General features: G+C 45.7%; 1 protein-coding gene across 1 annotated transcript; it reads right to left on the bottom strand.

Annotated features, from left to right (window-relative positions):
* Positions 1 to 901: 901 nt before the first annotated feature.
* LOC125942407 (uncharacterized) lies at positions 902 to 20300 on the bottom strand. The gene is made up of 6 exons (XM_049660564.1): positions 19934 to 20300; positions 16987 to 17494; positions 16019 to 16205; positions 10433 to 10623; positions 2029 to 2185; positions 902 to 952 (listed from the first exon to the last, which is right to left on the bottom strand). Exons 1-6 carry the CDS (start codon positions 20298 to 20300, stop codon positions 902 to 904), a joined length of 1461 nt encoding a protein of 486 aa, XP_049516521.1.
* Between the last annotated feature and the right edge of the window lie 4245 nt (positions 20301 to 24545).

The raw sequence follows: 24545 nt of genomic DNA, 5'->3' as shown, positions 1-24545 counted from the left end.
GACGAAGGCCTCTCCCTGCGATCTCCAATTACCCCTGCCTTGCGCCAGCCGATTCCAACTTGAGCCTGCCTCAATCCACCTAGTTTTTCTTTTTTTTTTTTTTTTTTTGCAGTCCTCGACTGCGCTTCTCTTTTTTGGAATCCATTCTGTAACTCTAATGGTCCGCCGGTTATCCCCCCTACGCATTACATAGCCTGCCCAGCTCCAATTTTCCCTCTTAATATCAACTAGAATATCGGCTATCCCCGTTTGCTCTCTTATCCACGCCGCCCTCTTCCATCTCTTAACATTAGGCCTAACATTTTTCGTTCCATCGCTCTTTGTGCGGTCCTTAACTTGTTCTCGAGATTTTTTGGTAACCTCCAAGTTTCTGCCCCATATTTTAGCACCGGTAGAATGCAATGATCCATAGCATCATATTCCGCTGCAAATGCAATCCTGAACATCACGAATTCCTTGTGCCGGTCTGCTATAAAAGCACTGTCTCTGGACACAAACCATACGCATTTGCGAAGTGCGAGACATACCCGCAATATTCGACGTCTTCTGGCCACTGCACGAACCGTAGCGGCTTGCGCTTACATGACGCTCGCTGCATCTGTGTCGAGTCAGAGCTCAACGGGTAGGAGAACCGCGGCAGCAGAATCACCTCCGCCAACTCGCCCGGAATATGCAGAACAACCAAGTACTGGTTCGACGCCTTGATACATAGTGGGTCCAGCTGCAGGGCACTCTGGAAAAAGAGCAAGTGGCCAAGGCGACCGCGCATGAGTCGCCTGAGTTTTGAATCGACTGACGAAGCCGAAAAATGTCACCATTGAGTCTGCCTGGCAGACATGGCTGCGCCAGGTACCTTGTGGCCAGGTTGAAACCAACACACAAGGCGTGTTTTAAACGGCATTCAATCAATAGACCATGACACTTCCCAGGCGAGCACTTGAGCGGTGCTCAGCTATGCAAACAATGCGTAATTTTACAACAGCTATTGGGTTTACCCAATGGTACCTTAGACAGTGGCTTGCATGCCCACAACCCGAACACGCGCATAATCGTACCCTACACATTGGATTACATGCCAGGAAATTCCAGACAAAACGACTTCACGACTGCTCGACATAAATTTCACAATGGTGACATGTGTGCTGTATTGTATGTCTGGAATGCCAATAACGTTGCCTTGCTGCCTAGGTATTTTAAGATTGATACTTGTTATTGTAGTGTAAGTGACACCCCGTTCTCCAGATAATCCACCCAAAATAAAATACGTTATAGAGCTACCACGAAGAAAAAGTTCGTCGTTTCCCCGGAAAGGCGAAGCATTGAATACAATAGCAATTAGTAGACAGCTATACAAAATATTAGGGATAGTAGTTTTACCGGCCGTGTAAAGTGTTGTAAACATTCACTTACTAACTAAATTAGCAAACATGGTGCCCATGCGCACCAATCAAGAACACATCTCACTAGAGGACCGCGGACACTCGCTATCAGGACGCTGACGTGGTGAAGAGCGGCAGCAGTGGCGACTGAATCGCCTTTCGCACTGGCTCTCTTTTAAACGCGAACTAGGTGAGCCAGAACGCGGCGCACATGAAGCCATCTGCTATCTAGCGTTGCCTAACTTTGCACCCACCACAGATTTCCTCCAAGTTAAAGCGCGCTAAGCTGCGCTATGCGCAGCCGCGGCCGGAGTAGACGAAAAGAAACGCGCTAAACTGCCCCCGCTCACCCCACCTTCTTTGTGCGCAAACATCTCCCTGGCCCGCCCTTGCGTGCGCAAAAAGACGGCGCGGATTCTCCTCACCCGCCTCTCTTGCGTGTGCAAGATCAAGCTACCATTCTACGCCACTCACCCTACCACGATTTCCCTTGTAACTACACCATAGGGCGCGCAGTCGCGATCTTACCGCCATAAGACTTTATGCGAAACATCACGACTCAATAACGCAATAAATTATAATTAAATAACTAAATAATAATCACTATCGCAATAAAATAAGCATGGAAACGTTGTTCAGAGCAACGCACCTCGGGAGCATTTTCCATGACGCAGTCGAGCGCTTCCTCAGAGACCAGCAGCGTCCAGCGTAGAGGGGCACGCGACCGGACACCGAAGACGTCAATGATGTATTCGGCCGAGATCACAGGTCGGCACTCCACCACTGGGTCGACCCTTTCTTCCAAACTGTGTAGCACAAAGAAATCACTATGAGTTCTGACCCGATACATTGCAGTCATACCCGTCTTCTAGACTTCGCTGAATGAACAGCAGCTGGACAGTTAAGCATTCTCGGTCCACGGTCCGGATTTGATTGTGTACATCTCGCAAAGGAAAGCACCACACGGTCTCCCTGAAACTTAAACCTTAGATCCATGCATGTAACTCTTCCAGGCTCCCACACGTGCGCGCAACCTCAAATTGTCAAGGGCACAGTAGTCTATGCAATCCCATCTTTGTCTACGTGTATGTATTTACCATGAGCTATATTCAATGAGCTTCGAGCTTTCTGCAGCAAACTATCAACACACATTTAAGTCTGCAGACAGCGTAATTCGGCATTCCAAAAACCTTTTACATGACGTCTTCACGGCATAACTGTGATTACGAGGCGCTACCGACCGTAGGGGAAAAGAAGGAACATGGGTAATTGAAGCAAAGGACCCAAAACATTAATGTCGCTCACCTACGTGTAACCTGACTTCCACAGGCACCACAGGCGATTGTCATTGCCTCCTTTCTTCCGTGTTTTTCTCTGTAGCAATCGCAAATGTCTTCAACGAGCTTGTCAAAAACGGCCCACTCGGCTCCAAAGCAACCGCTCTGGAAATCCTGGAACTGCTGGGACACACTGAATGCCGATCTCAGGTTATCGAGAAAACTCCTGATGCTGCACGAGCCACTCGGCTGGCGCCTCATGTCCTCCGTCGTCTCGGTGCTCCTGGTGCACTGGTCAGCTTTCGGTCGATCAAAGGCGGCACGACGAAATATGCGCTGATCAACTCTTCGGTGATCAGAAATGCCTCGAGAGAAGGCGGGCTTAACAGGCGGGATCAGCCAAGAAGCAGGCCAACCGACGATGATCGCGGCTGTCATGGGTTCAATAAAGGTCCGCTCCGACGCTGACTGCCAGCTCAATAAGGCGGCCCTCGCAGTGCCGTAGCTGCAGGCAATCTCCACGTTGCAGAACAGGACTAGAGTCGGTATACCTCGAGGCAGAAATATCGCCGACGGTGTTCGAATCGATGTCTGCTGTGCGAAGTGAGTCGAATGGGTGCGGATGTTGTGAAAAGGGGATCGTCCCATGTAAGCGCAGGGGCTGCCTTGATGATGACGATGATGATGATGACTTTTATCCTGGCATACCCAGCCATTTAACGGCTACTTGAGAACCATAAAAATGCTGAAGTTATTTTGCCTTTTAGAATATAACAAAGAAACGACGTGACGAAAATAGCCGCATGCGAGAGGAAGCAAAACACAGCTCAGACAGAAAATATTGGTTTTGGATTCGGTATTTCCTCTGTCAATTTTGCTGTGGAAGTGCCTGTTATGTATTGTCACTATTTGCAATAATGTTAGCCTTCTAGGCTGTAACCGGGCGGGTATAAGAACATCAGCTTATACAAACCTGTATTAATATTTCTATTCCAAACCAAACTCGGCGACCACAGATTATGCAGCCCTTAAGTGTCATAGACCAAGAAACCCGTATGCTGCTTGCTTGGCGCAAACGTCAATATTCTCGATGCAATATAAGGTAACGGGTTCCCATGACACATATTTGCCTGCAATTGAATATTTCAGAGAGATCGTGAGGTTTACTGTTTTCAAAGTGCTGTTTATACGTAAATATTAAGAAGGCAAGGATTTCCTCAAGGATCAGGGGCTAGATTCACAAAGCTTTTCTTTCGTAAGTTCACTTCGGCATTGGCTCGACCCCTTCGCTAATGATATGTTTGGCATCCTGGTTGGCTAAAATTCTTTCTTACGAAACATTATAGCTTAAGAAGTTTGTCAATTCGGGCCCAGTTCTTTTCCCTGTTTCATTTATATTTTTATGAGCTGTGTCCCCGGTAACTCAAGAAGTTCATGTTTAGGTTGATGCAGATGACAATGCATTTTTGCGTCACCGAGTAATGCATTCTTTATGAATTTCTACAAACATATTTGTTTTCACTTAGGCCACGGTTTGATGGACTTCGTGTGTCTTTAAATATTAACGAATGTGCCCTCCATAACTTTTTTTTTTCATTTTCCTGCTCCCATTTCGCTCATATATCGCCAAATGTTACCTTAAGTAGACTCCCTAAAGTACCTAGGTGTGATATAAAATGAAAAACTCAGTTGACTCCCTGACATTAAATATATAGCGCAAAAAGAAGTGACTGATGCACCCATGCTTCTCAGACACAGAAACCTATGTTACAGTTCGCACGGAAACACGTTTTTAATTATTTCTAAATTGTGTGTTCAAGCAATATTAAAACTTGCTTGTGTGCAGTTTTCTAGCGGTCTGGCAAAGAAAATTAATTCCTCAGCAGTAACAGAAAGAGAAGCTAAGGGAGGTTTGTCTTGAACTTCTTATTCTTATGGCATATAAGGTGTTATACAAGGAAGCCCGTTTACCTACTTTAGCAGATAAAGTATGTACACGCATTGTACAGAATTTTTAAAAATTGTGTGAATCTTCTCACGGAAGATTGAAATATGTGTTTATTAGTTATTCAAATGAAATTTCTAGGTTCACTTTAGCTTTAGCTGCACATTCCACTCAGGCGTTTTCTCAGTCCCTGCATATTTAACACCTAAGGAAGGAAGCAAAAGTTGCAAAGGGCCATCAAGCTTCAATATAAATCACTGAATAAAACGCTACAGCCGAAACCCATGTGTTAAAAAGGCGCAAAACGCAGTGCGCAAATTTACAGATAGCAGGAAATGCAACTAGCGCTTCTTGAACAAATATATAGGGAGATATTGCCACAAAGGCAGAAATAAAAGCTCCCGTTTCTCATGTTGAAGCTGTTTGTCATTTTCTAAAAACACCACAAAAAGTTAATCCTTTCTATTTGTGAGCGTCACAAAAGTGCGAGCCTTTAAAATCACTAATCATTTCTCAAGAAACAAAAAACTTAAAGCACTTTTGTATAGTGACAGGCCTGAGTAATTTCTCTGTCAATAGTGGAACAAAACATGTTACCTGAAAATGTAGCGACATGTGAGCGAAGCACGACGTTACGGTGTCGATTCTTGGCCGTGGTGGGCGCATTCAGCTGGGAGCAGAATGCAACATCCCATGTGTGCTGTGCTTTGGCAGCATCTTAAAGAACCCCTCGTCAAATCAATCCAAAGCCCCTTTTCTTCTCTCTCTTCCCCACTTAATACTACCCGCCAAACCCACTGTGCAGCTTCTGGACGTTAAACCCCATAATTTCAGGCTGAGTGAGGAGATCCCTTCAAGTCGTTTTCACATGCAAGAGACCACAGAACTAGGCAAAAGTTTACAACAATAAACGCATGTTTATTATAAATGGTCCATTTGAAATGCAACCGTCCTATTTCTTGGCTAAAACACGCGACGTCCTCAACCGCACTAATGTATCATGTACCAAATGCATGAAAGGTTTGCGCACCGTACCACACGCACTTCGGCCAGCCTTTCGAATGAAGCTTCCGAAATTAAAGACATTTGAGCTATTTTCCGTAAGGCGTTCATATTTCTGGCCCGACTCAAAACCCCACGTCTTTCGCTCCAATTTTTACGACACTCTTTCTGTGATTAAGCGATTTAAATTGGCCTTGGCGAGCATTCCGCGTCAGGAGACTGTGCACACCGCCCTTCCGTCGTGGATCCGAGGGGACAAGACGGCGGGCCTTGAGGCCGTCTTCGATGTCGTCGCCCTCGGCAGCGTCGTCTATTTAAGCAGGTGAGGATGCTCGGGCTCCTCTCGGCTGATGTCGCTGAAGAAAAGCAGCTCAAAGCAGGCCTCAGCAACGGCCATCGTGTCAGGGATCTTCCGGCCCATCTGTCCGGAGAGAGAGCGACCGGCCCGCTCTATGGTTCGCCAATTCCGACGATGGTTCTGTGCGCCCTGCTCCTCCTTCGCACTGAGCTCGGTGCCAGAAGAGGGCGACAAGGATCTGCTCGACGTGATTACGTAGAAAAGGGACAATAAAAACCCGATATAGATAGTAGTGTGTCCCAGAGTGTCCCAACTGTCCATGCACCAAGATTTAAAAATATGCAGATGCCACGTAGCTGAACAGAACCAAGGTCATGTTTGCGTCGCTTGGAGATACTCAGATTATTTTTTGTATTCCGCCTAATGATTTAATTAGGTTTAATTAATTATTCAACTTCTCAATTAGTCTAATGAGATTAAATTTTCAATTAGACAATTGTAGAGCAACATGAAAATCTCCCGATACAGCTTTCTGTTGCTCAATACGTGTTGCATAAAAGTTTTTCGCCAATCGTGAAAGAAGCCCGCAAATACACGCAAAAGTGCAGCGTGACTGGCCGCTCGAGGCACTTTGCGTGTATTCGCAGGCTTCTTTCGCGCTCGGAAAAACACTTTTTATGTAGCACGTATTCAGCAACAGAAAGCTGTATCGGGACTTTTTCATGTTGCTCTACAATTCGCGCATTGACCCTTTTCATATAATAATATTTGAGAAGTTGATTAATTACAACTAATTATGTGTTTAGACGGCATGCAAAAGGTAATCTGAGTATCACCAAGCGACGACAAACAACATTACCTTGGTTATGTCCAGTTACGTGGCATTTCCATACTTTTTAAATATTGGTGCATGATAGTTGGGACATCCTGTATATTAATCGCTACAATGCTCATGACACTTTGGCAATGAACAATAAAACCGTATTCTGTGATAACATCATGTTAGGTAAATTATCAGGGTCAAACAGGGCCGGTATTTTGTAACGGTTCCTTTCTTTAGATTATATTTCTTTCTCAATATCCACCACTCACGACGTGCCTATCACACCAATAACAGCGTACTGTCGGAGCGTAGCCCGGATGCCTGACGAAGCGGGAAAAGAAAAAAAATTGAAATAAAATAGTTACAGTATATACCGCCCCCACCCCACTTTCGAGCTCCCATTCGCTCAACATTACCCACACAGAGTTCAAAATTTCTCAGCATTCACCCAAGCTAAATGCACCAGTTTAGTGTACTCACGGAACATCAACAACCCATGGGACGCGAGATGGAAAAAGCACGCCGACCCACAGTGATGGCTCATTGCATATGGCGTTCTGCTGCCGAGAAAAAGGTGACAGGGTCCATTTGTGGACGCAGTGATGCCACTAAGATGGGGGCGCAATGAAAAAAAAAAAACTCGCATTGTGCTTTGAGTACATGTTAAACACCCCAGCGGTATCAAAATAATCCGTAACCCATCGCTACGGCGTTCATCATAAACCATTTTGCATTAATGGGATGTTTAACTTCACAGTTTAAAGGTCTCACAATTACCTCGCAATTTAAAGCTTTTTCTTCTTTTTTTATTGGGTTGATTTCTTTGGCCTCGAATGAATCGACCAGCGCAAACAGAATGACCACGACAGAAGAGACAAGACGACTCATCTATCCTCGCCATTCGTGTTCAGTATTCAATATTCAGTATGGATTGCCAATATGCCCGTTCGTGTATTCTTTGCAAGAACGCCGCACTCTAGAGATAAATAAATACACAAGTAAATAAGTGAAAATAGCTCGGGCAGATTTTACACAAGATTCACATCACGCATGGGTCGAACCGTTTTATGTGGCCTAAAGCTTGTTCTTATTTCTATACGAAGATCGAAGTATGGCAGTCCATGGAAATCATCCAGATTTATACACGTACTTGTGCAGAGAAAAACGTTCTGCGAAGAAACTACGCTGTCAAGTAGAATGTCCCAACCGTTTTGATGGGCTAAAACTACCAGCCTCAAATTCACATAACTGCGTGCCTAAGCACTATCAAGAAATTGTTCCGAAATCCGAATTTCATACAAACACAAAATGAAGCGTGAACGAATATTATAAAGCAGCTCGTAAGGCTCAGCGATGATGATGATGGCAGACGGGTGGTTTCTATGCGCCCACGTAGAAATATGTGGTGGTCTCCGATTGCATAAGCGCGGTAGTTTAGTTGTTATGGCATTGCGCTGCTGAGCTCGAGGTCACGGTTTCCATCCGGGCAGCGGCTGCCGCATTCCGATGGGGGCGAATTCAAAAACGTGCCTGCACTTAGATTTAGGTGCACGTTAAAACACCCAGCATAGGCAAAATTGTTCCGTAGTCCCTTCACTATGACGTGCCTCATATTCATATCAAGGTTTCGGCACGTAAAATATTAAGTAGAAAAATCGTCTGCGACTCTGTCTTGATCGGACACGGTTGTCTGGGCCACAGCATCCAAAACAGCGGGAAACTCCAGCATTAAACCAACGGCGTAACAAGTGAAGGATGTGAGGTCAAACTCTCCTTCAACTCATGAGTACGCTATGTGGAAAATAACAACATGCGCCTCAAGTGATATAAGAAATCGTCTGCAATCGATTAAACTTTTTCAGCGTCCTTTTTTTTTCAAGTATTCGTATTTTCTTCGAAGATACAGTGACTAAAAAATGATTTTCTGCCTTAAACGTGGATATGGCCTGAGGCTAAACTACACAGTGCACATATCAGACCCATATGTAATTAAGATAATTACTCCTATGCGCAAAAATTGCCCAGCTCTGCCGTTGGAAGCGTTGATGCTTCGCAACAACAAACAGTGTATGAGTAAGCTGTTCCCATCAAAACTTTACTACACCCAAAGAGATCTATGGTAGAGTATAAAATAACTATAATCCGAAACTCGTACAAACAGGCATCAGTGGCCATCTAAGGCAAAGGCTCCTAAAGATCGAAGCATATAGAAACCAACGAATCCGGCGGAAACAACAAATTCTATGAATACTTCTTTGGGGCGAGTTGGTACATCTTGAAACTTTGGGTAACAGCGCAAACAGACGACCACAAGAAGGGAGACACATACACACAAGCGCTGACTAACGACTGGTTTTATTGGCAAGGATAGCACACCTTATATATGCCAGAGTGAAGCAAGGGAAAGGGGAAAAAACATAACAAGGGTAAACTCGTGCCAACAACGCAAGCCCACATCAGATGAAGCCCAGTTTTAATAATCAGCCGTCTTTTGGCTGCAGGGTTCCCCGTCTCGGTCTTGACTGCTGTTTCTGAAACCCTCCTTCAAAAATTCAAGCGTGGAACGGGAAGAACAACGGCGGAGGATCACCGGAAGGCACATAGAGCTGAGGTGGCCCCCTACATCCATAAACTCTCCCAAAACCTTAAGAAGGTGGCAAGTAGGCACGGCGTGCCAACTTGTTTTTCTGCCCCAAATAAGCTGGGAAAGTTGTGCCCACGTATCTGCAACACAAGTAAACGTGGATGCCAGAAGAACCACCAACCGCCATTCGTTAAATGTTCCACCGGAGTGGTGTATTGCATTCCCATGTCTTGTGCGATGTTTTACGTCGGCGAAACTGGTCGCTGTGTCAATGACCGTTTAGGGGAACACGCTCCAAAACTGAAAAAACGAGATGATAAATACGCACATATAGTTGCGCATGTTACTAGGTGTATTGATTGTGTGGCCCGGTTAAAAGAGACGACGATTCTAGGAAAGAGTAGTGACAAGAACGCGCGCATCAGTTTGGAAGCCTACCACATTAGGAAGTTCGGTAGCAAGTGCTTCAGCATCCCTTCCCTTGCTCTCTTTGATGCTGAATTTCATCTTCTGGATGTGGCTATCAGGGGTTCAGATTGGAAAGATAAAATAATTGTTTGCGTCTTGCTGCGCTTGGTTGGCTGCATTGCGCTTGCGTTGTTGGCACGAGTTTCCCCTAGTTATGTTTTTCCCCTTTCTCTTGCTTCACTCTGGCATATATAAGGTGTGCTATCCTTGACAATAAAACCAGTTGTTAGTCAGCGCTTGTGTGTACGTGTCTCCCTTCTTGTGGTCGTCTGTTTGCGCTGTTACCCAAAGTTTCAACAAATTCTATATCAAGCACAGTGAAAGCTTCCTCGCTGCAGCATCCGAACAGTTGCTCCTACAAGATATGCAAGCCTTTGTAAACTGCTGAAATAATGATGTGAAATAACAGTAGCCTACCGGCAGTCATCCTATCGGCAGACGGCATTTCACTTGTTCCCTCCCGCGGATCTTTTACAAGAATTCAGCTCCACCCCGCCGATTATGCTAGCATCCATATTCCACTCCAAATGCAATCAACATCAAAAATTCCTCTGCCGATCTGCTAAAAACACTGTCTCTATAGACATAGACCAAATGCATTTACGAAGAGCGAGACATACCCGCAATAATCGACGTCTTGCGGCCACTGGACGAACCGGAGCAGCTTGCGCTTAATTGGCACTCGCTGCATTTGTGTCGGATCGGAGCTCAGCGGGTAGGAGAAGCGCGGCAGCAGAACCGCCTCCGCCAACTCGCCAGGAATAAACAGAACCACCAAGTACTGGTTCGATGCCTTGACACATAGTGCGTCCAGCTGCAGGGCACCTTGGAAAACGCTGGCCACCGGCTGGGAAAAGATCAAGTGGTCAAGACGACCGCGCATGAGTCGCGCTGAGTTTCGAATCGGCTGACAAAAACGAAAAATGTCAGCATTGAGTCTGCGTGGAAGACACGGCTGTGCGACACCTTGTGGCCAGGTTGAAGACGACACACAAGGCGTGTTTAAAATGGGATTGAATTAACAGACCGTGACAGTTCACAGGCAAGCGCTCGAGCGGTGCTTAACTATGCAAACAATGCGTAATTTTACAACAACTGTGGAGTTTAGATAATGGTAGCCTAGCCTGTAGCATGCATGCCCAGAAATTCTGAACACGCGCATAATGCTATCCTACACATTAGACTACATGTCCCGAAACCTAGCTCACTCGCTTTGCGAGCAAGAAGCGCACCGTTTCCATTGGTGAAAACGGAAGGAACGTCTACCAGGCCCCTTAGAAAAATTTCGTTATACTACATTAGAAGTTGTAAAGCTCTAGGGATCGTTTTACCAGAGCAATCTTTCAAAAAGCTTTACAAATGGAGTTTTACGTGCCAAAACCACTATCTGATTATGAGGCACGCCATAGTGGGGGACTACGGAATAATTTCGACCACCTGAGGTTCTTTAACGTGCACCTAAATCTAAGTACACGGGTGTTTGAGCTTTGCGCCCCCCTCGAAATACGGTCGCCGTGGCCGGAATTCGATCCCGCGACCTCGTGCTCAGCAGCCCAACACCATAGACACTCAGCAACCATGGCGGGTTCAAAAAGTTTTAGTATTAGCGGATATGACAGCAAATGTAATGTTGCGATGCGGCGATAACGCGGAGCACGCAGAACGGATCTTTCCCACCAACTCACTCAGGCGACATTCCTCCTCTGCCTTCTCTTGCGTGGCGGACATGATGATTCACATACATTTCCGTTATCCTCTGCAAGCACGATCGTCACCTCGTGGCCTCTACACCACACTTGTATAATTGTAATGCGTTAACCTGATAAGGGGCCGTATAGGCAAGCATCAACAAATTGACATTGCCTCCATTGACAAAAACAGTGGCATACATCAATGTGTGGAACTGAACGTAAAGCTAATCAGCATGAAGGCGAAAAAGATGTAATGTTGCATGTACAAACCAGTAACGTCATGCTTTGTTTATAAAGATATTGACAGCTCTTATTAGCTAATTCATTTCATTTCATTTTATTGTTCTCGACACAACACTGGTCAGGGGAAGGTATGGCTAAAGGCAGAAAAGGCCGCTTGAAAATGGCCCTACCATCCATGCACAGTTCAACAGTGGCGTGAACAGAAATTACACAGTAGATAGCGAATGCATTGTACGGGAAAAAGCTTGGTACAGCAAAAATAGCGATAGTTAGTAAAACAGTTATACAAACTAAAAAAAAAAGATTTTTTTACCTCGTACATCGTTAATCACCTGGCGCTTGAGATCATACATATTCTACGGAGGTGTACAGGAAAACAAATAGGATTTAAGAACATTTTTAAAACGAGACGTTAACATACTTTCCTTCGCATTAATTAGAACTTACGGGTTTCTATTCAAAAAGTACGTAATAGATATTTAAGTAGTTTAGTTCCATATTTGGTTCTACAGAGTGGAACTTGAAAGTGACTATATCTTAGTTTGTATTGCTTGCTATTAGATAAGTATGTATCTACAAATGCAGACTCGTTTTTCTGTATTTCACCTTTTATGTATGTAGCTAGCTTGAGGTTGTATAGCTGATCAACTTTAAGTATTTCATTTTAAATGCGAAGCATTTCTTGGCGAACATTTGCTACTTTGACCATATCTGTCTATCTAGCCGCCTATGACTTTGTGCTCTCATGGTCGTTTCGTTAACTTGGTATGTACAAAATTGACATACTATGACAAGAGTATATGACGAACATAAATGATACGTCATGACATGAATATCATGACATGCGTGTCATGTAGGTCATGACAATGACCCAGCGAAAACGTTTAACACTCAAAAACCACTCAAATGGGTTCGGACATGGGTACTAAGTGAAGGAAACACCACAGGATGCTGGTAGAAGTAATAGTCATGAGCATGACTCAGCAAAAATGACAATGACTCCGCGAAAGTATAGCACTCAAAAACCACTGAAATGGGTTCGGACGTTAGTACTAAGTGAAGCAAACACTAAAGGATACTGGTAGAAGTCATAGTCATGAGCATGACTCAGCAAAATGACAATGACTCAGCGAAAAAAGAATAACACTCAAAAACCACAGGGATCGGTTCGGACGTGGGCACTAAGTGAAGAAAACACACAAGGATGCTGCTAGAAATCATAGTCATGAGCATGACTCAGCATAAATGACAATGACTCAGCGAAAAATATTAACACTCAAAAACCACTGAAATGGGCTCGGACGTGGGTACTAAGTGAAGGAAACACTAAAGGTTGATGGTCGAAGTCATAGTCATGAGCATGACTAAGGCTTTCGCCTTAAGATCTCTTAGGCATAACTAAAGGGACTCCTGAGGATTCATGACATGAATGTCATGACATGCGTGTCATGTAGGTCATGAAAAAGCCGCCTACGTCTTCGTGCTCTCATGGTCATTTGGTTAACTTGGTAGGCTATCCGCCCTCTGCTTCGCATAACATCGATTCCTACAGGGCATGGGATCTGCCGGCTTTTTTTCTTTTTAAGAACAACTCTGCTGTGTTATCGAGCCATCCGAGGTTTTCTATGTGGCGAACAGCTTGTTTTTGAAGGACTGTTAGCCTACCTAAGTTAAATTACGTTAGTTAATTCAGTTAAATTACGACCAAGAAAGAATAGACTACTATCATCGGCATAGAGGACCATTCTGGGTGTAAACGGTATATTTACAATATCATTGATATAAATAATAAAAATTGGGGACCCGAAATGGACCCCTGTGGTACACCATACTTTAATTCCTTCAACTCTTTTATCGTTACCCATTTATCGCTTCAAAGCGCATAAACCCTGCTTTGCGCGTAACTTTTACTTTAGCGCACATGTTTTTATTGTTCAAATGACTACTGGTAATAATAAAATTATACCCACTAAGAAAAAAAGCCAGCAGATCCCACGCCCTGTGGAAATCGATGTTATGCGAAGCAGAGGGCGGATAGCCTACCAAGTCAACGAAACGACCATGAGAGCACCAAGATGTAGGCAGCTCTTTCATGACCTACATGACACGCATGTTATGACATTTATGTCATGAGTCCTCAGGAGTCCCTTTAGCTACATCTAAGAGATCTTAACGTGAAAGCCTTAGTCATGCTCATGACTATGACTTCGACCATCAACCTTTAGTGTTTCCTTCACTTAGTACCCACGTCCGAACCCATTTCAGTGGTTTTTGAGTGTTAATCTTTTTCGCTGAGTCATTGTCATTTATGCTGAGTCATGCTCATGACTATGATTTCTAGCAGCATATCCTTGAGTGTTTTCTTCACTTAGTGCCCACGTCCGAACCGATCCCTGTGGTTTTTTAGTGTTATTCTTTTTTTACTGAGTCGTTGTCATTTTGCTGAGTCCTGCTCATGACTATTACTTCTACCAGTATCCTTTAGTGTTTGCTTTCCTTAGTACCAACGTCCGAACCCATTTCAGTGGTTTTTGAGTGGTATACTTTCGCCGAGTCATTGTCATTTTTTCTGAGTCATGCTCATGACTAATTTCTACCATCGTCCTTTAGTGTTGCCTTCACTTAGTGCCCCCGTCCGAACCCATTCCAGTGGTTTTTGAGTGTTAATATTTTTTTCGCTGAGTCATTGTCATTTTTGCTGAGTCATGCTCATTACTATTACTTCTACCAGCATCCTGTAGTGTTTCCTTCACTTAGTACACACGTCCGAACCCATTTGAGTGGTTTTTGAGTGTTAAACTTTTTCGCTGGGTCATTGTCATGACCTACATGACACGCATGTCATGATATTCATGTCATGACATATCATTTATGCTCGTCATACACTCTTGTCATAGTATGTCAATTTTGGTACATACCAAGTTAACGAAACGACCATGAGAGCACAAACTTAGAGGCGGCTAGATAGATACGGTCAAAGTAGCAAATGTTCGCCAAGAAATGCTTGGCATTTAATACTCCTAGCCTAGCTTCGCAAACATTTCGGCGACATCCGTCCACAAGTACTGCTGAAATGCGCATCGCCGTTACAGTTACCATCGTACCAAACTGCGTAAGCGTAGCTTGTGGGAAGCTATTCTCTATAATACTAATGTATGTCGTAGCACACCTAAGGGATGGATAGATATCTCTAATGTGGTGCTGATCAAACACTTCTGCTAGACAGATACGACTTCACCTCTGCTCGATTTAAATTTCACACTGGCGACACGTCTGCTGTATCGTACATCTGGAAAGCCAGTAACGTTACTTTGCTGCCTAGGTATGTTAAGATTGAGACTTGTTATTGTAGTGCATACAATGCCCGCTTCTCAAGATAACCCACCTAACAAAGCCTAAATGAGTAATATGCCACAGATGATGTTTAAAAAGCAAGTACGAAATTAAAAAAAATAATTAAAAATCAAACAAAAAAATAGCTTATAGAGCCACCAAGAAGATATATCACGAAGGAATAAGAAAAGTAGTAGTTTCACCAGGAAGGCGAAGCATTGATTACGGTCGCAATTATTCGACACTTGTAGGAAATATTAGGGATAGTAGTTTTACCGGCCGTGCAAACTGCTGTAAACATTCACTTACTAACTAAATTATCAAACATGGTGTCACTAGCGCACAGGCAATCATGAACTCATCTCACTAGATGACCGCGGACACTCGCTATCAGGACGCTGACGTGGTGAAGAGCGGCAGCAGTGGCGACCGAATCGCCTTTCGCGCTGGCTCTCTTTTAAACGCGAACTAGGCCAGCCAGAACACGGCGCACATGAAGCCATCTGCTATCTAGGCGATGACAATCGCGACAGGTGCCTGTGGAACTTTGCACCCACCATAGATTTCCTCCAAGTTAAAACGCGCTTAGCTGCGCTGTGCGCAGCCACGGCCGGAGTAGACGAAGAGAAACGCGCTAACCTGCCCCCGCCCACCCCACCCTATTTGTGCGCAAACATCTCGCTGGCCCATCCTTGCGCGCGCAAAAAGACGGCGCGGATTCTCCACACCCACCTCTCTTGCGTATGCAAGATCAAGCTATACCATTCTTCGCCGCTCACCCTACCACGATTTCCCTTGTAACTACACCATAGGACGCGCAGTCGCGATCTTATCGCTCCTAGACTTTATACGGAACATCACGGCGGCTGCGATGTCTAAGGGGACGGCAACGACCACGGTGGCAAGTCCCCTGGAGTGTCCATATAATCGTTTTCGCAATAAAATAAGCACGGAACGGAGCTCAGAGCCACGCACCTCAGGAGCATTTTTTATGACGCAGTCGAGTGCTTCCTCGGAGCAGACCAGCAGCGTCCAGCGTAGAGGGGCACGCGACCGGACACCGGTGACGTCAATGAAGTATTCGGGCGAAGTCACAGGCCGGCACTCCTGCACTGGGCGCTTGTTGCTTGCAGGAACCACTGAGTCGAGCATTTCTCCCAAACTGCGTCGCACAAAGAAATAACTATGAGTCATGACCAGTTACATTGCAGTCATACCCGTCTTCTAGACTTCGCTGAATGAACAGCAGCTGCACAGTTAAGCATTTCCGGTCCGCGGTCCGGATTTCCTTGTGTACATCTCGCAAACCACTCTGTCTCCCGAAACTTAAACCTTAGATCCATGCATGTACCCCTTCCAGACTCCCACACGTACACGCAACCTCAAATTGTCAATGGCACAGTAGTCTAAGCAATGCCCAGCTCTGGCTACAGTTATGTGATTATGCCCTCACAAAGAATTTTTCGCGGCATCGCCACCACATGATTATACCTGAACAACGAGTTCTTTATTTTTTGGTATCGCTGACGCGTAATATTATATGCAGAAAAGCACTGACTGCCCTGCAACAAGCAGCCGAGCAGAACGCAACGTGCCCCCCCCCCCCCCCGAAAAAAAACTCGTTCCAAATTTCAAGGCGATTATCCAGCACTCACTTGCATCAGTAGCAACCATCAAAGTCTTCAAGGCCAACGTAAAGTTCGTTTGTGTGCATTTAACATGGGTTCTATTCTGCGGGCATCGAGCTTTCTGTAGCAAGCTATCAAAACACATTTGCGTCAGCAGTAAAGGGCAGTCACCAGACAACGTAATTTGACATTGCAAAAAGCTTTTCTGTGTCGTTTTCACTGAATAATTGAAATTAGGAGGCACTACCGACCGTAGGGGAAAAGAAGGAACATGGGTAATTGAAGCGACGGACCCAAAACATTAATGTCGCTTACCTATGCGTAAGCTGACTTCCACAGGCACCTGTCGCGATTGTCATCGCCTCCTTTCTTCCGTGTTCTTGTCTGTAGCAATCGCAAATGTCTTCAACGAGCTTGTCAAAAACGGCCCACTCGGCTCCAAAGCAGCCGCTCTGGAAATCCTGGAACTGCTGGGACACACTGAACGCCGGTCTCAGGTTATCGAGAAAACTCCTGATGCTGCACGAGCAACTCGGCTGGCGCCTCATGTCCTCCGTCGTCTCGGTGCTCCTGGTGCACTGGTCAGCTTTCGGTCGATCAAAGGCGGCACGACGAAATATGCGCTGATCAGCGCTTCGGCGTTCAGAGATGCCTCGAACGAAGGCGGGCTTAACAGACGGGATCAGCCGAGAAGCAGTCATACCGGCCATGATCGTGGCTGTCATGGGTTCAATAAAGGTCCGCTTCGACGATGGCCGCGAGCACAAAAAGACGATCCTGGCAGTGCTGAAGCTGCAGGCAATCTTCACCTTGCGGAAGCGAACTGGAGTCGGTATACCTCGAGGCAGAAATATCGCCGACGGTGTTCGAATCGACGTCCGCAGTGCGAAGTGATTCGAACAGCTACGGACGTGGCGGATGTTGTGAAAAGGGGACCTTGCCATATAAGCGCAGGGGCTACCTTGATGATGATGATGAGCTTTATCCTGGCATACCCAGCCATATAGCGGCTACTTGAGAGACGTTCTGAGGTAGCACCATAAAAAATGCTTAAGTTATTTTGCCTTTTAGAATATAAGAAAGATGCGACGTGACAAAATATAGTAGCGTGTGAAAATAAGCAAAATAGAGCTCAGTGAGAAAATATTGGTTTCGGTTTCGGTACCGCTCTGTCAATATTGCTGCGGAACTGCCTGTAATGAATTGTCACTATTGGCAATGATGTTAGCCTACTAGGCTGTAAGCGGGGGCGGGGAGGGGGGGGAGGGGGAACAACATCAGCTTATACAAAAATGTATTACTATGTCTATTTTAAATCAAACTCGGTGACCACTGAATTTAAAGCCGTCAAGTGTCATAGGAACAGTGAAAGCAGTCACGAGTAGTTCTGCAAGTACATGGTATTCAATTGTGCATTACCCATGGAAGGATACATTTTGGTACATCTAGACAAGACACCTGCTGCGAAATCCTGCGATAAACACTGCCTGGAACAGTTAGCCCAGTGGCCGGAGAAACTCTGCATAACTCGGCCAGTTACCACAGCATCTAAATTTTCAGACGCCACAAAGCTCTCGCGCGACAGCACGTGCGTGCTCGTAACGCATCTCGGGTGAGTCAGAGCAAGTGCCCTTAGCGAAGAAAGTCCAACAACGAAAACGGATGAAAGGTCAAAACGAAACTATTCTCGTTAAAACGGGAAAAAGAGTCAAAGAAATCAATTCTATTTTTAAAGGAATGATGCTCGCGGCAGCGTATATTTGTTGAAGTAAGGATATTTTTGTGCAGGCGGATATGTCATTGCTTAATTCTGTAGAGAACACATCTGTTTACCGGCTCATCTATTGCGGAAGTACAGATGGTTATAAGTACACGCCGACTCGTTATGTTTCAAGCCATGCCCGGCGACGAAGTGGTTTCAGTGAAACGGAAGTGTTTGGTAGACCTCGAGAAATAGCTGTTCTATGTTAAAAAAGACATTTCCAGTCTTTATTCAAGTGTGTCAATTGAAATGCACTCACCCAACACATGAGAACCAAGACGGTTCCAGTCAACTATAGTTCGCGGCAAAAACGCGTACATTAATACTTCAAGTCTCGGTGTACAATGATGCAAAGCAGTATTCATATGTTTGGTATTTGCTGAAGCTCGACCAGGAGACTGCTAATACAATGTGGCATCCCAGTTAATAGCTGTAGAACAGTCCTTCGAATCAATGCACAGACCGATTGCTTTCTGCCATAGCACAAAAAAAATGCTTCTGACAGCTATTTCTCGAATTAGCTCGAATATTTTAGTCAGTTTTTGGCTGTGGGAATCCCACGCTACATTAGTATACTATAAAGTCGGTTGGACCATTAATTGCTACAATATTATTTTGACATCAGGTGCAGCATCCTTCGGCTTACGTCAAAGAAGGCCAAGCTTTTTCTTGGCGGATCTAGATAAGCGTTTTATGAGTTTAGTGCAATTAATATTGCTAGTAATTGTTAGACAAATATGCTTTAAATATTACGATATTACCAATATTCCGTAGGGCATATAAACATAGGTATGTGTGCTAGTTTTATTTTAAGTGCTCATGCACACGGTTTTATTTATGTTCATCTCCATCGCAGATTCATTACACCATTTTTCAAGAGTTATCAGTGATTCGTTCAGTAGATTGGTTTGAAACTCATTTCACATGGCAATAAAACAACACAATCAACAGCAATAAGCCTGACTTCAATTGGAGGGACATATCCTTAACATATATTGGCAATAAAATTGGCCATAATATATTCTATGAACTATGAAATAGGGAGCCTCTGTGCAAGCGCTGTGAAGGCAGCCTTCTACGAGCGAGACGACAGCGCCGTCATGCACAACCAGCAGTACACATGCACTGTAATGTCCCAGAATGGCCCAGTAATGCATACTAATACATTGATCCTAGTTCGTGTATTCTATGCGGACCATTTGGTCTGCTTCTTTCTTGTATACGCGCCTTTAAGATCCGATACCTACCACGGAACATAATCGATGCTTATCGCTGTCTCTATGAAAATGAAGTTGATTTAGCATTACGCTCAGGCGAAGCTGCATGAGACAATAGTACTGGCGGAAAGCAAGAGCGCTTGGCAAAAATGGAAGAAAGGAAAACACCTGCGCTTGCTCTGCTCGTAGGCGTCTTCCACTGGTGGTACAGATCCTGGATGTGCTTCCGAATGGTTAGGTGAAGATCTCCGCAGCCGTTATCATAAAGTCGATAGGCTTTCACCTTGACATCCAATAGGGCCTCGCGAAGTAAGCGCCACCTTGAGTTCCTCTGTTCTCCATTCGATAGCTTGGCGGTCGATGAGCGGTCCGACCCACTCTCGCTTGGGCATTGCTATTGGGTGAGGTCTGTTGACAAGCGCTATCCATTTGATCAGTTCATCGCGCAGCTGGTCAATGCTCTGGAATACATCGGCCTGGTTCAGCGCGCCTTTTAACGCGGCCTTCTCATCACGACCGCCACTTGTCGACCCGTCTCCAATATGGCCACTTCGGTCGTCCTGCAGTTCTCTCACCAGGACACCCCACTTGCTGGTGAGCTTTTGTATCTGCGCTGAGTCTTCTACATTGTGGAGGTGGATGCAGATCATCTGCAACCACGGCTGGTTGGTCTGGCTAGTAGCACCAGCTCTGCAAACTTCAATGAGGACATTTTCTCGCGCGGCCCCTGAGTTGCATCCTTGCCAGAGGCGGCAATCTTTTGCAGTCTTTCGTGGGTGAAGGTATAAGTGCGAGTGCTCTGGCTCAACCGGTGGTGAATGTCCTGGATGGCCGAATCCGAGTCAAATTTCATGGTGCCTCCATGCTTCGTGGCAAGGAGGGCCTTGTCCGGGGATCGTCTTGGGAGGTCTCTAGGGCGGCCATTGAGTGAGTAGTAGTCTGACAGGCTCCAAATGAAGGTCCAGTAGTCGTCTCTGAAGTCCAGCAGCTTCTTCACCAGGTCCTGATCAAGTTTTGTAACGAAAACTTCAAATTTTCTTGAGAGATTCTGATTATCATTACGCGGGAAACACAAATGACGGATTTCAGGAGACAATGGTAGAGTGAATTTTGCGTAATTTTCGGATATGCAGAAATTCCTGTAAGTAGCCATGGTTACATAATCCCATGTCGGCAGAACAGAGGTGACAAGGCCGTTGAGGGATGCTTGTGCGAGTGAATCAGCCATTTCACTTACGTACACCCCACTGTGACCCGGTGCCTAAAGCAATTGAACTTGGCGTAAGAGTGGAAGAACCAGTGAGGAAAATGCTCGTGGAATTCTGGAATTCAAGAATGCAGTAAGTGCATTCAGAAAACGAGTCGGTCCCAATAACAGTTAATAAGGCCTTTTTGGGAAGTTTCCGTAAAGATAGCACAATCGCTAATAATTCTGCTTGAAATATGCGTGTTACCTCCTGAGACCCGAACACAACTATGGGACATAATCGGTCTTCATTTATGTACTGTTATGTTATAAATTTGAAAAACAATGGTTAAATTTTAAATACCATTGGATAGATGCCAAAAACTGCGTCTCCATGTACGTGAAAAAAATCACATCTCCTTAGGTTTGCGGTGGTAAAAACTGGATTTCATTGCTTAAATGCAGAGATGAAGATGTAGCTACGTGTAGTAGATTGCCATGTTGCTGCCGCATCCGGTATTGTCACGTTAGGCAAGGTAGCCTAACGTCAAGGATCAAAATGCACCGGCCTTATGTTATCTAGGAGGCGTTGGCCAAGCGTCTCAATCAGCTCGCTTGCCAGCGAGGAGTTCATAACTCGAAGGACCGCTCGGCGGCGTTCTATTGGACAATAGTTATTCACAACTCAGAGGAAGTGCTTAGATGTTCTTGGATTTTTTCAACAGCTTCGCTAGCGTTACTTAGGACACTCTGTATGCAGAGGTTCGCAAAAATCTGCGTTACCTACCGGCACCAGCTAGTACTGTCAATTGCGGAGACGCGTCAGCTCTTCGAAACGAAAGAACTGATGCCATGTGGATGCAAGATGGAATAAGCTAGTCGGCGCGCTTTTCTGTACTTACTCGCCTCCACTTCAAGTTAGCAATTTTGCTGTATTTTTCATCCCAAGCAGCAACAAGCCTCTAGTAGAGAAGGTGGGGCTATTGGTTAGGCCGTTGTTATAACTAACAAAAGCAGCCCGTCTAAACAACCATTCTTTCAACGCATTCAGTTCCGCAACAGTTAATGGGAAGGAACGATTGTTTGCAGTAGCAAACTGGTAACGGTTGGTTTAATTTTAAAGCTTTTCTGGCACCTCCCGCCGGCTCCTAGGAGAACCACTGGCTGTGGCGCGCTGCAGGGGCTCAGCTCTTGTGCGCGAGCTCGGAACGCCCAGCTGTTAGAGCTGGCCTGGCTTGGTAGGAAAAAGATTGAATCTCGGATGTTATGGTGTAGGTGTCTTTCTTGAGGGCCACGGCTGAGTACGAGAACCGATGTTCCAGCAACCTGTATGTAATGAAAAAGATAAGTGAATATGCAAAGTGAAAAACATTGTCACACGAGTAATAAAGACCTCGATTCCACTACGAAGTTTTCTCAATCCATGCATGTTTAACGGTTATGGCAGAAAACAAGCGGTGGGAACGTCATCGCGCTTGAGTGAAAAAAAAATGAATGAATGAATGAAATGCTGCAGCCGAAATATGCGTGGCCAGAAAAGCGTAGTCAGGAAACTTCAAGACAGCAGGAAAGGTAACAAACGTGTCTTTACCAGATGAGTAGGGAGAGGTTGCCATAAAGAATGAAGTAAAAGATTAATCGTTTCAGTTCTCTTTTATGAAAAACGAATAGAAATGAAACGTACGGCGATGGCGATGACACACACTTTCTCACAACTGAGGTCCATAGCAATGGCCCTTGAAAAAAAGTCGTAGTTTCACCCGAAATGTGAAGCATCGATTGCGATCGCAAGTTAGCAGAGAGCTATACGAAGCAAGGATAGTAGTTCAATGGGCCGTGTAAAGTTGTAAACATTCGCTTACCAACTAAATGCACAAGCACGGTGTCACGCGCGCACAGGTAAGCATGAACTCATCTCGTTCGATGACGGCGGGAATTCGCTTTGAAAATGCCGGAGTGAGAAAGCGCGCCAGCAGCAGCGGGCAAATTGACCTTCGCGCTGTCTCTCGCCTCGCTTCAACGCGAACTAAACGTCGAAATCAAAGCACATACGAAGCTACCGGCACTCGGCGCATGCACGTTGCCCCCATCGGAGATCGCTTTGAAGATGAGGGATGTGCTGACGCGCACTTCGCCCACACATCGCAGATCGCTCTCAAGGTACGTTGTCCGCGCGGCCGCGCTGTGAGCAGCAGCCGACGGGGCTGAACGCACCCCCCTCTCCCTCTCCTCGCCCCCGTGCCTCGCGTGCGAAGGAAGACCACGCGCTTCGGACCTGCCTTCCTCCCTCGCGTTCGCTAGATTGAGCCGCGATTGCCGGCTCACCCTCGCACGCCTTCACTCGCACACACAGCGCGCGGCGACGAATTTATCGCCGTTGGACTTTGTACGGAACCTCACCGCAACGGCGACGACGACGACGTCGGCGGCAGAAATGCGCTTGGAGTGTCCATATAATTGCGCAATAAAAACATTTGTTGCGATATTTCCCGTCGAAACGTCCTTATAGAGGAAAGTGTTGCAGCCGCAAACCGATATCGAGAGTAACGTTTCCTACAGCGCTTCCTCGGGGTTCACGTCCTCCTCACAGATTCAAGCGCATTGAATGACCTGATCGATGCGATGACCTCTGCCCCATTTGTTCCTAGTATTTGAAGCTTAAGCATAAATGCTTCGCTTGATCGCACAACGGGCCTTTCAAGAGCGCCATATAGGCCAAAGACCTTATAAGTCAAGCAGTGCCCTGACAACAGGAGTTAAATGAACTGTTAGAAGTGCGCCCCTTTAATTTATGGGTCTCTCTACGAAACCACGAAAATTTGTTATTTTGTAACGACGCCGCGGCCGCAGATAGTAAACTAATACTAGCTAAAAAAAAGAAGGGAAAAAAAAGTGGAGCTCTGACTGGAACTAGTATTGAAATTAAACACAACCACGCTGAGGCTCAACGATGGTGGCCAACAAGGTTTCTCCAACTGCAAAACAGCCGGCTGCGGTTACTTCGTCTCTGTTTGCTCCACCGGTCACTTTAATAACCTCTTTTGTCTAACGATGCTTCACGAACGAGCGGTCCTTCTTCCACTATATATCCCCCCCGTCTGGCACGCTGTATATTACTTTCCACTCGTTCGGCGCTATATAGTCCGGAGCCCGGTCTTGTTAACATTGCTCCCTCTTCTGTGACTGTCGTTTAGCCTTTAGCCGCCGCTACGCGGTGCTGCTGCCGAGCCGCCGTGTGTTGCGATAAACCGGCTGGCCGGCCGGCCGTGCGCGTCTGTCAGTGATTAATCTCCTGCGAGGATAACGACCTTACTGTGACGGATCAGTCTGCTGTTCTGCCTGCCCGTCAGCCCACCCCAGTGGGCAGGCAAGCAAGCAGGCTCGCGTGGAAAGCGAAGCAGGGAGGATGATAACAGCCGGGCAGAGAAATGAAGAAGAAAAAAGCGGCGGGAAAATTAATGGAAGCGCGGTCTGCTGGCTTCGCCCGCTTACAAAGCAAGTGAGGTGTATAGTGTAGAGCTGTGCCGAGCATCAGCGATCTTCTTCTCATCGCTTTTTTTTTCGAGAGAGAGCGGTCAACGCAGAAGGCAGTCTCATAAAAAGTCGCAAGCATTTTCGCCCGAAAGACGAAGCATTGATCGCGATTGCAAATTATTAGACAGCTATACGCAATAAGGTAAGTAGCTATATCAGCTGTACAATGTGCTGT

The sequence above is a fragment of the Dermacentor silvarum genome, chromosome 1 (genome assembly GCF_013339745.2).
Source record: "Dermacentor silvarum isolate Dsil-2018 chromosome 1, BIME_Dsil_1.4, whole genome shotgun sequence".
Taxonomy (NCBI): domain Eukaryota; kingdom Metazoa; phylum Arthropoda; class Arachnida; order Ixodida; family Ixodidae; genus Dermacentor; species Dermacentor silvarum.
This window is presented reverse-complemented; position numbering and strand designations above follow the sequence as displayed.

Bases quoted from the DNA above. Each gene is read 5' to 3' on its own strand.
- LOC125942407 (XM_049660564.1), bottom strand. From the start codon at position 20,300: ATGATCTGCATCCACCTCCACAATGTAGAAGACTCAGCGCAGATACAA. The intron at 17,495-19,933 runs GTGAAAGCCTAT...TACCGACTCCAG, and splicing joins AGGCCCTATTGGATGTCAAG to TTCGCTTCCGCAAGGTGAAG. The intron at 10,624-16,018 runs GTGCGTGGCTCT...ATCTTTTCCCAG, and splicing joins TCATAAAAAATGCTCCTGAG to CCGGTGGCCAGCGTTTTCCA.